Below are 14,140 nucleotides of genomic sequence, written 5' to 3' on the forward strand. Positions count from 1 at the left end.
ATAAATGGTAGGTCACCAAATCCGTTTACGTAGTGATGACAATTTTTTTTCCTGGCAGAAAAGAAAGAACAAGAAATCTTCCGTTCGCATAATTGGGCGTGCATATTTCGTGTAAAATGATGCACAGTAGGGACGCATAATGCAATGGCACGAATTGGCCTCGAAACAAATTCCTCTGGAGAAGTTTCATTAGGAAAGGAAATAGCTCCATTGCTACAATGCTTTGCTGTGATGTATTTAAGGTTGTTGTCAAGCAAGGAGTTCTCAGTGACAAAAATTTAGAATGGCTTTACCCAAGTTGCTTATTGTATGGAAAATATATTTTTAAAGCTTTTCGCTCGATCGCAAAGTAGAGATATAAATGGTATGTCACTAAATCCGTTTACGTGGCGATGACAGTTTTTTTATTAGCTGGAAAAAAAAAGAATAAGAAATCCTCTGTTTTTGTATGTGGGTGTGGATTTTTTTGTGTCAAATGATGCACAGTAGCGTTGCATAATGCAATGGCACGAATTTGCCTTGAAACAAATTAATCAGGAGACGTTTTATTAGAAAAGGAAAAAGCTCCATTCGTACAATAAAATCTGTTGGCTCAAATAATATTTTATTGTCTAAATATTTTTTTGCATTTCTTATCATGCAGGTGGTTCTACTAAGTATTTTCCTCGGCCAAAGATGAAACGCTGTCATGAAGAGTCCTCTCCGAGTGACGCCTCAACTCCAAAGGAAAGAGGTAAAATGAGGACATATCTATGGGCGTGCCTGTTAACCCCCACCCCCCAACCCAATCTTCCTCCTCCCTGCCTTTGTAAAATAAAAATGCGTGGATCCAGCAAAATGGTATGAATAGTTGCGATGCGTACAACTCGCTATTCCCTCATTTTGATGCTTTGTTGTAATGTCTTTATTTTTGTAGTCAAGCAAGTTCCCAGTGACGAAGATTTAGAGTGGCTTTCGCAGAAACTCGATGAATGGAAGAGAGTCGGGCGTCGTCTTAAAATTGAGGAGGCAAGGTTAACGGCGTTTGACAATGAAAATAAGGAATGGTCTGAAAAAATCTACAAAGTGTTATTACATTGGAAAGAGAGGGATGGCTCAGCCGCAACATACACGGTCCTACATGATGCATTGTGTCATCCATTGGTTAATCGCACAGATTTAGCTGAGCAACTTATCACTGGTAATATATCACCAATCTTGCAATTCAATTAAAATACAATTACATACAAGCATAGTGTCTAAATTCGTAGACACCATGCTTTTTGGCCTCTGTATCTTGTGTTCGTTGTTGACAGTGCCTCGAAACTGGAAAAGAGTCGCTTCATTTGTCGGTGACCAAATCAAAGAGAAGGAAGATCATTTGATGCCTTTGTATATTTTCAAATAGTTTTCTGGTAGCGCAAAACTCACTCATTTCTTAACTGCCAACCGTAAGCGTAAGGTTGCCAGTATTTCCTCCTGCTTTTTTGGCTTTGGTATCCATTGATCGTAAGAAACGAACTGGTGTGTTTTGTTTCTTCAGATAAATTTTTCGATGAATACCTAAGTCAATATCAGTTTGCTGGCAAGCAACTTGCCCACCCACAAGAATGCAAAGTTACAGGAAATACCGTTGCAAACTTCCCATTTAACGACTCTGTGCCAGTGAACCCTCACCCCCCAACCCCATCTTCCTTCGCCCTGCCTTTGTAAAATAAAAATGCGTGGATCCGGCAAAATGGTATGAATCGATGCATTACGTACTACTCGCTATCGTCTCATCTTGATGCTTTGCTGTGATGTCTTAATGTTTGTAGTCAAGCAAGGAGTTCCCAGTGACGGAGATTTAGAGTGGCTTTACCCAAGCTGCTTATTGTATGGAAAATATTTTTTAAGAGCTTTCCGCTCGATTGCAAACTGGAGATATAAATGGTTTGTCACCAAATCCGTTTACTTGGCGATGGCAATTTTTCTTACTGGTTGGGAAAAAAGAAAACAAGACATCTTCTGTTCGCGTATGTGGATGTGCATTTTTCGTGATGATGCACAGTAGGGATGCATAATGCAGTGGCACAAATTGGCCTTGAAACAAATTCACCAAAAACATTTCATTAGGGAAGGAATAAGTTCCATTGCCACTCATCAGTTGTTCCATTGCCCATCAGTCGGCTCAAATAATATGTTGTGTTCTAATTATTTTTCTACATTTGTTATCATGCAGGTGGTTCTACTAAACATTTGCCTCGGCCAAAGGTGAAACGCCGTGATGAAGAGTCGTCTCTGAATGACGCCTCAACCCCAAAGAAAAGAGGTAAAATGAGGACCTATCTATGGGCGTGCCCGTTAATCCCCACCCCCCAACCCCATCATCCTTCCCCCTGCCTCTATAAAATAAAATTGCGTGGATCCAGCAAAGTGGCATGAATAGTTGCGAAATTTTTAGAACTTTTCGCTCGATTGCAAACGAGAGATGAAAATAGCATTCGAAATTGTGGAAGCAAGATTAAAGGCGTTTGACAATGAAAATAGGGAATAGTCTGAAAAAATGTTCAAAAGGTTATTACACTGGAAAGAGAGGAAAGGCTCAGCTGCAACATATTCATTAGACACATAGAATCTCCCGCCTTACCCCTCCCCTCATTTTAGCCAAACCCCCATTTTATAAACCACACACAACCCAATCGGTCCAACGAAGGGCTAACGCTCGAAATATCAGCTTTTGAACTCGTAATTACTACAATATTTGAGATTTTCCTTTATGTTTGTTTTAATAATAAGAACAAACAAATATATTCAGAACAAATCAGTATATTTTTTTTAAGAATTGTGTGTAGTGTACCAAACAACTGCCTCGATTACCAGCCGCTGTTCAAGAAATGAGCCCGCGCTTCTCCCAATTTTCGAGGGAGGATCGAAGACTGTACACGAGAATTAGGCGCAAATCGAACCCCCTCCTTCCCCCCCCCCCTTAAACAAAAAACACCGTAGTGACGACATAGTGAAAATGTGAATATTTACCTTCGGAATTAAAGAGTGACGTTGTCAAAGTTACAAATTACAGTTGGCGAGAAATATTATCCTCACTGTTTAAAAACCCTGCTCCAATAATATTCTTTTCGATGTAGGAAATAGACAATTTTTAACAAACTATTTGTTTTTTGTCTACAGATTCGTCTGTAACCGAATTTTTGGAAAGGTGCCAGAAACAGTTGAGGACGTTTTACACTGACACCATGTGTCAAGTGAAAATAACACCATGGGACCCAGACAACACGGTACACATTAACGACATTTACATACAGTTAACGGTTTTACAAGACCACAGGAAACCTGACGGGACAACGAAAAAAAAGCTGGGAGACAGCAGTGAAGTATTTGAAGGTGACGAACATCATCCCATCCGTAGACGAATTCTAGTGTATGGAAAACCTGGAATAGGAAAGTCTACTTTCACTCAAAAAGTAGCTGTGGATTGGGCAAATGGTAAAAAGACGATTCTCAAAAAGTTTGCTCTTTTACTATTAATCAGGTTACGAGACGTTTGTGATATTACGGACCTCTGTACCATGTTGAAAACCGCTGAACTGTTGTCTGCTGATGACCCGATGGCAGTCGATAACTTGTGTGAATATGTCCGTCAGAACCAGGAGAAGGTGCTACTCATTTTGGATGGATATGATGAGTACAGCGGTGGAAAATCGTCCCTAATTCACCAGATTTGGAGAGGCCGTCAACTGAGAGACTGTTGTGTGATGATCACAACGCGGCCAGTGAAAGAGGATGAGCTTAGAGTGCCAAGTCACGCTCAGTTTGAAATTAACGGGTTCGATAGCTTGGAACAGAAGGAACAGTTTGCAAGTAAGATTCTTCCTGATGAGGAGGACGTTAAAGGGCTCCTTGAATACCTAAGAAAGCATGACCTCGAGGAGATGGCAGAGATTCCGCTGTTATTGTTGATGTTGTGTCTTCTCTGGAAAGAGAAAAAGCATCAATTACCAACATCTCGTGCAGAAATTTACGTAGGATTTATTCAGACTCTCTTGGATCATATGGCTACTAAAGACTCAGACAACTTCGCAACAGATAAAAGCATAGATGAATATCAAGAAGCACTTTGCAAAATAGGAAAACTTGCCTTTAATGCTCTTTTGGAGGACCGCCTTTATGTTAACTTCAGTAAATTTCCGCGTGGTGATCTCTTCGAGAAGCTTATTCATGTCGGTTTTTTCCAAGTCTCCAAACGTTCCGCCTTGAATCGTAAGAAGATCGTGTATTTTCTTCACAAGTCCGTTCAGGAGTTTCTCGCCGCCTGGTTCATCGTTCAAGAAGTGAAGGTTAAGAAGAATGAAACCGTCACCTGCCTGTCAAGAATGGATACGTTTGAAAAATCAAGGAAGATGGCTGAAGTTCTAAAATTCGTTTGTGAGTTGTCATCAGATGCTGTCGGCGTTGTTTTTGATCATCTACGTTATGTCGGAGAGAAAGAAAGTCTCACAAATTACAATTTCACTAGGACACCTTCTGTCCAAGATTTGTCTGGAGCACAAAATAAGTTCATTGAACTCTGTGTCGATTGTTTGTTCTGTTGTCTAGAGTCAGACAGACTAGCTGTGTATTCTGCATTTCTCTCATGTGTTAACCATGTTGTAATACTTAATTGGAAACACTCGACTATTGCTGCCAAAACGCACTTCTTCAAATACACCACCAGCTTTCCCAACTATTTATTTCATTCACGTTGGGGGAGTAACTTTGATGATTTTCTATCCACATTGTTTGACTTGAACGTGGTCGTTTTAACGTGCTCTGGAGAAGTTAAGGATTTTAAAAAATACGCCGATTTACGCGATGCGAACCTTTTCCTCAAAAAAAGCGAAAATAAAAACTTTATCTATCTACATCGCATAACAAATGCTGTTTTTTGCTCTAAACTTCTTCCTGAACTGATATCAGCGCCGGTTTGTTCTTCTCAGCCACCTGTAGATAATCTGGGAGAGAATGAGGACAACAACGTTGCACTGTCTCTGACTGAGAACAGATCTGACCAGGCACAACAACATTGTTTGTCACTGGTGAGGGAGCTTGAGTTAAAGAAGGTAACAGTTGAGGAGTTTGTTCTGTTGAAGAACTTGTTGCCTTTATTAACAGCTCTTCGAGATATTAATATATGGGGGAGCGCGACAGATGCCCTGGAAGGTAATTCGATTGAGAACGCGATTCACAGAATTAATTTTACTGACAATCTCCACAGTTTAAAACTTCGTGGTATCAATCTAACAGCAAAGTGTGCTGCTTTTATTGCTGAGTCACTGCACCACTCTCCAAACTTGCATGAACTCTACTTGTCATTCAACCCCTTACACAGCGGTGTGAGTCATTTGGCCAAGAATCTTCATCACACTCCACGGTTGACTATTTTAGAGTTAGTTAATGTACAAATGGGAGAAAAGGAATGTGCTGCACTGGTTGCCTCATTACAGTACTTAAACAAGTTAGAAAGACTGAATATGTCAAACAATGCACTGGGTCACGGGATCATTGAACTAGCCAAGAACCTGAACAGTGTACCCAATCTGACTCACCTGAACCTGTCGAGTACAAATATGGGTGAAGATGAAGCATCAGCACTGGCTCGTGCACTTAAGGATGTACCAGAGCTGAGCAATCTTACTCTAGCGTTGAATCCACTTGGCAGAGGAGTCAGGGACCTAGTCCAGCATCTCAGCAGTGTTCCTAAGCTGAGTTTCCTGTCCCTGCGTAGTTTTCAGATGACAAAGACAGAGATTGAAGAGTTGTGTACAGCAGTAAAAGGGAGAGGCATCAATTTGTCCTCTGATTACCATGTAAGAGTCTATTTGTTGTTTCACTCAGTTGTATCTAATCTTTAGTTAGACGTTCCTCAGAATAGCGCTAGATATTGTTTCCAGCAAGTTGCTTTTGATAAAATTATCAGAGTAGTCTGCATGGGAAAGAATGTAGACATCAGGAACAGTCACTGTTTTCGAAATTTTCTATTTCTATTTTGTGACATAAGGAGCAATTGTTGGGGATGGCGGAGACCGTAAACAGCCCATGTTAAGTACTTTAATGGTTCATGTAATGCTTCTTTGACTATGGTTTCCAGAAAAATTTGTCTAAGATTAAATTAAGACATAAACAAATTTAGCTTTCAAAACTTTGATATTATTTACAGACAGTAGTTTCCAGTATAGTGGATGCTTGATTACTGAAACCTAATTGAAAACTTTGGGAGTTTGATTCATTCGAGTTCATTCGATTGGCCTTTGAGTTTTAGCGAAATCTTGTTAGAGAAATCTTCTGTAGCTATGCCGTACATAAGAGAGAGAAAAAAAGATGAATTGTGAGAATTTTTCTCGCACCAAACTTCTTTGCGCAATGGTAATTTTTGAATTTTTTAGGCTTGTGTTGTTATTATGGGATGCTTTTATTTGGGTTTGATTATGTGCCCTGAAATTACTATGAACCCATACATGCTTTGGATTTGATGACGTTGTTCCCTACAATCTGTACCAGCATCTACTCGCTTTTATTAACAGGAAGCGTTAACCCAACAAAATAGAAAGAACCAAACAAAAAAGGTTTTTTCTTGTTTAAATCCAAATGCGTGTTTTGAAAAGCGAAAATCATGTTGATTCTATTGTCATAAATTTACGTTTTAAAGGTTTGTACTGATGATAGGAAATAATTCACCAAAAGTTGTAGGTGAAATGATTAACATCCAAAAAGAAACTGACACGGTGCTATAATTTACTTGCACTTAAATGGTTTCATTCTTCTTATTTATCAGTTGGATTCTTTTTGTCTTTAGCTGCACTGCTCATGTTGAGTAACTCCGTCAGATGCTCGTAGGGTCCTCGGTCGCCTTTGTCATAGAAGCCTATTTTTTTTTCTTTTAAGAAAAATTAAAGAAGAACATTGTAAATAGCGAACTTGTTGAAATGACTATTTCAAACCTTACACTCTAAAACCTTTTTGGTGTGTTAAACGAAAATATAACATAGAATAAAGAGCAAAGTACTCCGGGGTTGGTAATAAGGCAAAAAGAGATAATAGCGAGAAGGAATTGGAAAAGAAGACAGGCGGGCACAAAATTCAATGGATAAATATATATATATATATATATATATATATATATATATATATATATATATTTTTTTTTTTTTTTTTTTTTGGAGGGGGGGGTGGGGAAAGGAGGAAAAAATCAAGAAAGTGTTTCACATGGGTCACCTCTGATAAGCGCTTCGGCTCGATGTTCCCATTCTGTATCCAAAATAAGACCAATATTACCATGTCCTAAACAAAATAGAGCGCTTGCACTAGTCGTGAGAAGAAGCCTTTTGGAGGCGAAGTTTCCATTAACATCTCATTCAGCTGAAAGATCTAGGAAAGACGTTATGTTATGGAACCTGTGAAATTAGCGCTTGAAGAATGAAGCATTACTGTGCGTCAGGTGTAAGCGCCCTGCTAGAAAACAAACAGAAAATCAAAAGAAATCATTTTAAAAGCTTAAACTTCATAGGCGCGACCCGTGACACGCGGCTACTAGTCAAACTCGGCACTGCGCTATAATTTACTCGCTCTTAAATGGTTTCCTTATTCTTATTTATTAGTTGGATTCTTTTTTAAGTGTCTCGTATATGATTCAAACGGTTTTGTTAGAAAAGTATGGTTACATTGAGAGGAGAGTTCTTTACTTTTGGGAAAGTCAAGGAAAACATTACATCGAGGACTCCGGGTCATCAAAAAGAAATATTTAGGGTTGTCTGTCTTTCAATCGTGTAACAATTATGTTGGTTGCCGGAGAGGTGAACTGGAGTAAAACCCATTGCGTGTAGTCGTGCAAGGTTGGAAAATTGTTAAATCGTTGATTTACTCTCGGGCAGACAATAACTTAGCTAATACTTTGTGTGTGGAAAATAAAATAATTTCGAAGATATTAGACAGTTTTCCTCCCCCCAAAAAAGTTAGTATTTATTGTAGTTTATGTGTTTGTTTGTAAACCTTCACCTCATCTTAATCGTCAGGGAGCATCGTTTTTTGTTATTTGTAACTGAGATCGTTTTCTTTGTTGTAAAATGGTTTTAGTCACTTGTAGCTATTTGAATTCAAAAGTGAATGTCCTCTTTCACTGCTCGCTATATGGACAAATATCTTTGATTGCGTGAAATATTTATCTTGTGTATTAAAATGTAAGTTGAGTGTTACATAGAAATTAATGAAACAGGTGTATTTTGCCATAGCGAAGGAAACGTAATATTCCGATATACGTGGGGAGAATCAAGATCCTTTAGATATTTATCTGGTGTGAAAATGCCAGTTGAGAGTTTCACATAATTGGTGCTGTGGTTGATGTTGTGTCCTTTTTTTGTCCTGTGATAGGAAAATGAAAGTGGAGATGAAATGGTGATCAAACGACTTACAAAAGCTGAGCTGAAAATAAAAGGAACAAGGTTTAGAAAAGAGCCAGATGATGATGATGATGACGACGACGACGACGACGACGACGACGACGACGACGACGACGACGACGACGACGACGACGACGACGACGACGACGACGACGACGACGACGACGACGATGATGATGACGAAAGTGAGGATGATGACCATGACGATGACGAAGATGAAGACAGTGAGCATCTCGATGATGATGATGGCGATGATGAAGATAGTGACGATCTCGATGATGATGATGAAAATGAGTAAGCGCTCTGAAAAAGGTTTCTGTGGCAACTGATTTAGCGAGCAGTAAGAAGAATGATATTTCGGAATATAATCCATCAAATATTTTTGCTTGCGCGCGGGATTGGTCTAAATGCGTCACGTGACCGAATATAAACCAGCTAAAACTAGAGAATATCCGTGAATACACTCCAAGTGACATTCCCCGATTTTCAAACCTTAACGTCCACAACAATAGAAGTCTTCGCTTCCAATTTAATTCAAGATTAGAGAGCGTTTTGTGGTGGTTACAGAAGGAAGGACATGTTTTGTGTTCATACAGTTGTACCAGCGAACACTGAAAAGTGAACATCCTACGTAATAAACGGTGAACTGTTCGTAAACACTTTCCCCGCGCGTTGCAAAAATAATTGAAGAAAGATGAACACAATAGCCTCTATTTGGCGCAAAAATATTCTCGTATATTTGTCCTTAGACATTATCTGTTGCTCTAAGCTCTCACTTTTTCTCGAGCTTCACTCAGAAACTTTTCGCATCTCGGAACAGATAATGTCCGAACAGCAAAAAAAAACAAAAACCATCGTGCATATATTTGCGCCAAATAAAGACTATTGTTTATTTAGAATTTTGGAAATTGCTGGACGTGTTTCCCGTCTCTTACGGTGTTATATCTTTATGTCAGCAAAAAGTATAGGAGTAGCGTCCAGTTCGAATTGGAAACTTAGATAATTTGCCGACGGTATTTCCTTTCTCAGATCACGCAAATCTTAGTGATTTCACGTTGTTGTTTTACAGTGGACGGCTGAGAGATGAACAGAGTTTTAAAACGCACGCGCTGAGCTATTGTTCTGTCCATTATTCAGATCTTTTGTTTTGCCACATTCTCGTTGCCGTTGTCGTGGTTTGCTGAAGTTCCATAATTTCTAGTCCCGCGTGAAACGTCTTATATTGTAACCGGAAATGCAAGTTCTTTTCAGCAATAAAGTGCCGAGTTGTTACTCAGTTTTTTTGCCGATCAGAACGCTAAACGAATTTCTTAGGATATCAGAGTAAAATAGTTTAGCATAGATCCCAAAGGTGACTTTTTGACGCGAAGAAAGAAGGGCCCTCTATTTGTATGTGCCAGTCTCTCCTTTTATGGAGACGGCCAAAAAAGGGGCGAGCTGAGACATTGGAGGTCTCGGGAAGAGTGAGAGGAGCTTCCTTTCCTTCCCAAACCCCAATTTTCACTCTTCCAATAATTCGATCTTTTCCAGCAACAGAGACCCTGGCAGAAGACAAGCTCAATTTTTTCAAGTTAATTAACTCAAATTACTCAAGTTAATTAATTCAAACTTATTAATTCAATCAATACTATTGATTCTAATCAGCTGACAAGCTCATTTTGTCCTTACAAAAAAAGCCGACTTTGAGAAAAGGAACAGATGAATGATTCCTTGAGCTTGGATCAGTTAACAGGCAGCGTTGTGCTTTGAATTAGGCTTATTTTGTGATGCTTTACATTTATGATGCTTGAAACTGGAGATGTATGGAAAATCTTTCGTGATCAGAAAAGTTTAAGTCGATATTTGGTGTTACAAGCTTTAAAAATGCTTGTTCGTCTCACTTGTCACTATAAATAGCAGTTTAGTTCGTCAATTTTTACCCAACGTTGTGACTTTTTTTACCCTCACTTTAATTGATTTATTAAAAGAATTTTTATGAAATATCTTTGTCTCTTTGTAATTAAAGTACAGATCGCATAAGTGCTTGAAAAAGACCCTGTATACGACCTGTATCCTTGTTGCCTGGGCCCCAAAGCACAGTCATTTAAACAGTTTTTTCAAAGCTGAACGCACCACGCACAGAACGATATTTTTGCGCAGACATTTTTATTAAAAGACTAGTATGTAGTCTTTAGTTCGATATAGGCAGCCCCTGGATGAGAGGAAAAACAGGTAAATTTTCATGGTTTTGATTTGCTTTTTCTCTTTTTTTTTGTTGAAAATTTACCTTAGAATCTGTCGGCCTGACTTGTGTAACAATAACGGCTTTCGTGTCCCACCGACCGACCGTTTTCAATATTGTTTTTGATTTTTTGTTTGCATGTTTGTTTTTTTTTTCCTATAACCGCTTGTTTATTTCCACAAGCTGCTCGTCGTTCCTTAAGTTGTTCTACGCTGTGTCACTCGATCAGCAGGCATTAAAAGCTTGGCATCTAAGCATCCTCTCCTTTTTTACTGTTGTGATTTAATTCTCTCTAATGTTAAACCTGGCGACGAGAAAAACTCAAAAGGCGGAAAAAGGCCGAAATCATTGCAAGCAGTCTCCTTTTTTGTCGTTTGCCCCCTTCCTCCCCCACTTCTCTTCCGCTAGAGCACACTAAAACAAGCTTGATATCCCTCATATTTCTCGTACACAGAGCCTACGATGGTTAGCTTTCGGGCTTAACTCCTCGAAAAGGGGATTTTGTGTGCGTCAGCTATTAAATAATCAGAAGAACCGATTGGTTTCTTTTTTCAAGTTCCTTTATTTCAGATCACATTCAAGTTGTTTTGCAGCCTAATATATCACAGACAGTACACGATTTTCACTTTATATATAAAATTAACATCATATCCATCGGCAGAAAACGCGTTACATAACTTTAAGGTGGTTAACTCGTTGCAAATTATGGTTAACTGTAAGCTGATACAATGCAACCGGTTAAAAATTGGACCAGTGTTCATGATAAGGGATAACTTTAGAGGCTTTACATAACGTTACACTTTGATAAGGTGCTAGCGACCCCGCCCAAGACTGGTATCATTTGCAGCGCTCTATCAAAGAATCCCGGCTTTTGAACTTACTGTTTTCGGCTTTGATTGAGTAGCAGCTGTTGTCTCAAGCTCTCCACTGTCTTCTCAATGCCTTCATTTGATTTTTGCATTTGTGCAAGTCGTTGACTGAGTACCTGGCTTTCTTGCATGAAATTTCGTCGGTGTTTTTCAACCTCCATCATTCTCGCCTTTACCATGTTCTCCATTTGTTGTCGTTGGACCGCTGCTTCAGCTTCCATCTGTTCACGGAGTCTCTTTTTTTCTTGCTCCTGTTTTGCCTGCAGCATTTCCATCTAATTACCAGACAGGAAAAAGTTCAGGTCAGACAGCTATAGGAGAGTCATGATGAAAAATATTATGGCATCTACTCTTGTTCACCTCTGTGCTAAAATCATCAAATTTCTCAGTCACTCAGAGTGAATTTCTGATAAAAATACTGTACAATCTTTCACAGAAAACACCCAATGGGATATATTCTTGCTAGCGTGATTTAAACTAAAGATATATTTTGAGGCATTTGTAGGTGAAAGTTATTATCAGGCAATATTCTTATAACAAAAAAAAATTAAGGAATAATGAATCTAATTTAACACATCACAAAATTACATTGGAATGGAACCAAGAGAAAATAAGCAGGCAGAGAGGGCGGCCCCTACACCAGGACTCGTTCAGACAAGATGTCAGCCTTTTTTTTGTTTTTATTTCACCTGCCCTGGCACCAAATCGGATGTTACTAAAAAAGCCTAGTTCCCAGGAATGAGTGTACTCACGCTTAATTAAAAGGCTTACTTTTCTACGTCTTGAATTGGATTTCACTATATTTGATCGCCATAAAATTCGTGTGTCTGTGCTTTCTGGAATCACAGATGTGCATGTTTAGCGCTTCCGTCTGAGAAGGCAAAACTCACAAAAAGCAGTCAATGGTCCTCTTTGTTCTTTTATTCTCTTTTTGTGATCTGCACAAATGGAAATCGTCAAATGATAGATTTGACGATGGTAGATTATTTTTGAAGCGTGGAATGATTTCTTAAGTGATTGTGAAAATGTCAGATCAATGTCAGAATCTGATCAACTGCACACCTACCCCTCCCCTGACCCAACATTAACCCTAACTTGTTATTTTTTTGATTGTTGTTGAGTTAGGGGAGGGGTAGGTGAGCAGTTTCTCAGATACTGACATTGACTCGCAATGTCTTACTTCCTTATGGCGCTAACGATTTTCTTGTTGTAAACGTTCGTATTCCTCCTTAAGAAAGAATGAAATTTAACGTCAGTCTAACCTTTGTCTAGCAAGATGATGAAATTCTATTGCGTGTAAAAAAAATTTTCCCTCTCACCAAGAATGAATCATATCCTCGCCATTACATCTGAGTTAATCCAGCAATGTTTTTGACAAAGTACGGAAAAAGAAAGCATGAACTTCAATCAGCTTTTGTTCTCTTAATATGAAGTTGATTGAGTTTGTTGAAAAAAAGATGTAATTATTCCATAGATTTTTTTCCGTTCCTTCGAGGAACGGAGCAGAACGTCAACAAATAAATTTCCATTTCATTTCCCATTCCTTATTTTTTACTCTCCTTCCCTATTCCCAATTCCTCTTTCTCCATTCTTCATTCCCTATTCTCCGTTTCCCATTCATCATTCGCAATTTTTTCCCTTAAAAAGAAATATGATTGATGAGTCGATTAAAATTGCATCATCAGTACCTCAAGTTTTATCTTCTCTTGCTCTTGATAGGCTTTGGCGGCAATTTCTCGACTCAAGTTCTCGTCAAAGTCCTTTATTATTAAGATTATAAAGTTATATTCTCTTGTAACTACATAATAGTTACTAGGACCAAGAATCGCAATGTTCTTGTATTAAAGGAACTGAATTCGGTTGGTATTTTCTTTTTGTCCGTGAAACTATTAATGTCATGGAAAAAAAGGAAGGCACAGATTAAAAACCTTTTAACTCATTAATTTGTCTCATTTTTGTTCTGAATTCTTAATTTTGATGGTCCTTCTTGATCAGTCAGTAAAGTTAGGTCGTTCTGTTCGGTTCGTTTCTAATGTTAATGTCGTGAATGAGTCGTTTGTATGGTGCCGGTAGTGGTTGACACCTGTTGAAGGGAGTCTGTTCTAAGTTAGTAAGCCAGCTTTTCAGAGTAAGTCGTTGAAAGTAGTTGGTGCTGTAGGTTTGGCATATAAATTTCGCAGCGTCCCAGTCAGAAGCGTGGTTCGTAAGTCGGTATTGTTCATCAACGTGATTGTTAACATGTGACTGTTAATGTTTACCCTAACAACATCAACAGCGACGATGGAATATAAATTTCTGAAGCGTGGATACCCTCGATCAAAAAACACAACAACCGGAGAGCCGTAAGAAAGCGGACCGCCGTGGGAATAATACACGGACATCGTGACCGGTTAGTTATGCGTGCCATTCTATCGTCAGCCTCGCCGCGTCATCTTGCTTGGTTTAGTTCTCTCTTTTTTTTCCTTCGCCGTGGCTATAGATGAAGCTAAAGTTTCCAGCGTGATTACGAACAGCAACAAAGAGCTCCTCTATCAATTTTTTTCGGTTTACGGGTTTGTTTGTTCCTTACCGTCTTTGTGACGCCCTAGATGGGTTCAATGTTTATACCCTTGGTGGGTTCATTCTTGTGCCCCTGATGGGCA

The 14,140-nt window shown here is 38.9% G+C and overlaps 1 protein-coding gene across 1 annotated transcript in view; it reads left to right on the forward strand.

Annotated features, from left to right (window-relative positions):
• The window catches only part of LOC149048986 (NLR family CARD domain-containing protein 4-like), an 11,600-nt gene extending 1,212 nt beyond the window's left edge, over positions 1-10,388 (forward strand). Inside the window, exons 3-7 of the mRNA XM_089201482.1 lie at positions 642-733; positions 917-1,180; positions 2,201-2,290; positions 3,148-5,828; positions 8,380-10,388. Coding sequence (XP_089057608.1) covers positions 642-733; positions 917-1,180; positions 2,201-2,290; positions 3,148-5,828; positions 8,380-8,706 — 3,454 coding nt within the window. The 3' untranslated portion in view covers positions 8,707-10,388. The remainder of the gene's footprint in view (positions 1-641; positions 734-916; positions 1,181-2,200; positions 2,291-3,147; positions 5,829-8,379) is intronic.
• The last annotated feature ends 3,752 nt before the right edge of the window (positions 10,389-14,140 follow it).

Source organism: Pocillopora damicornis, chromosome 3 (assembly GCF_964200805.1).
Source record: "Pocillopora damicornis chromosome 3, jaPocDami1.2, whole genome shotgun sequence".
Classification (NCBI taxonomy): Eukaryota; Metazoa; Cnidaria; class Anthozoa; order Scleractinia; family Pocilloporidae; genus Pocillopora; species Pocillopora damicornis.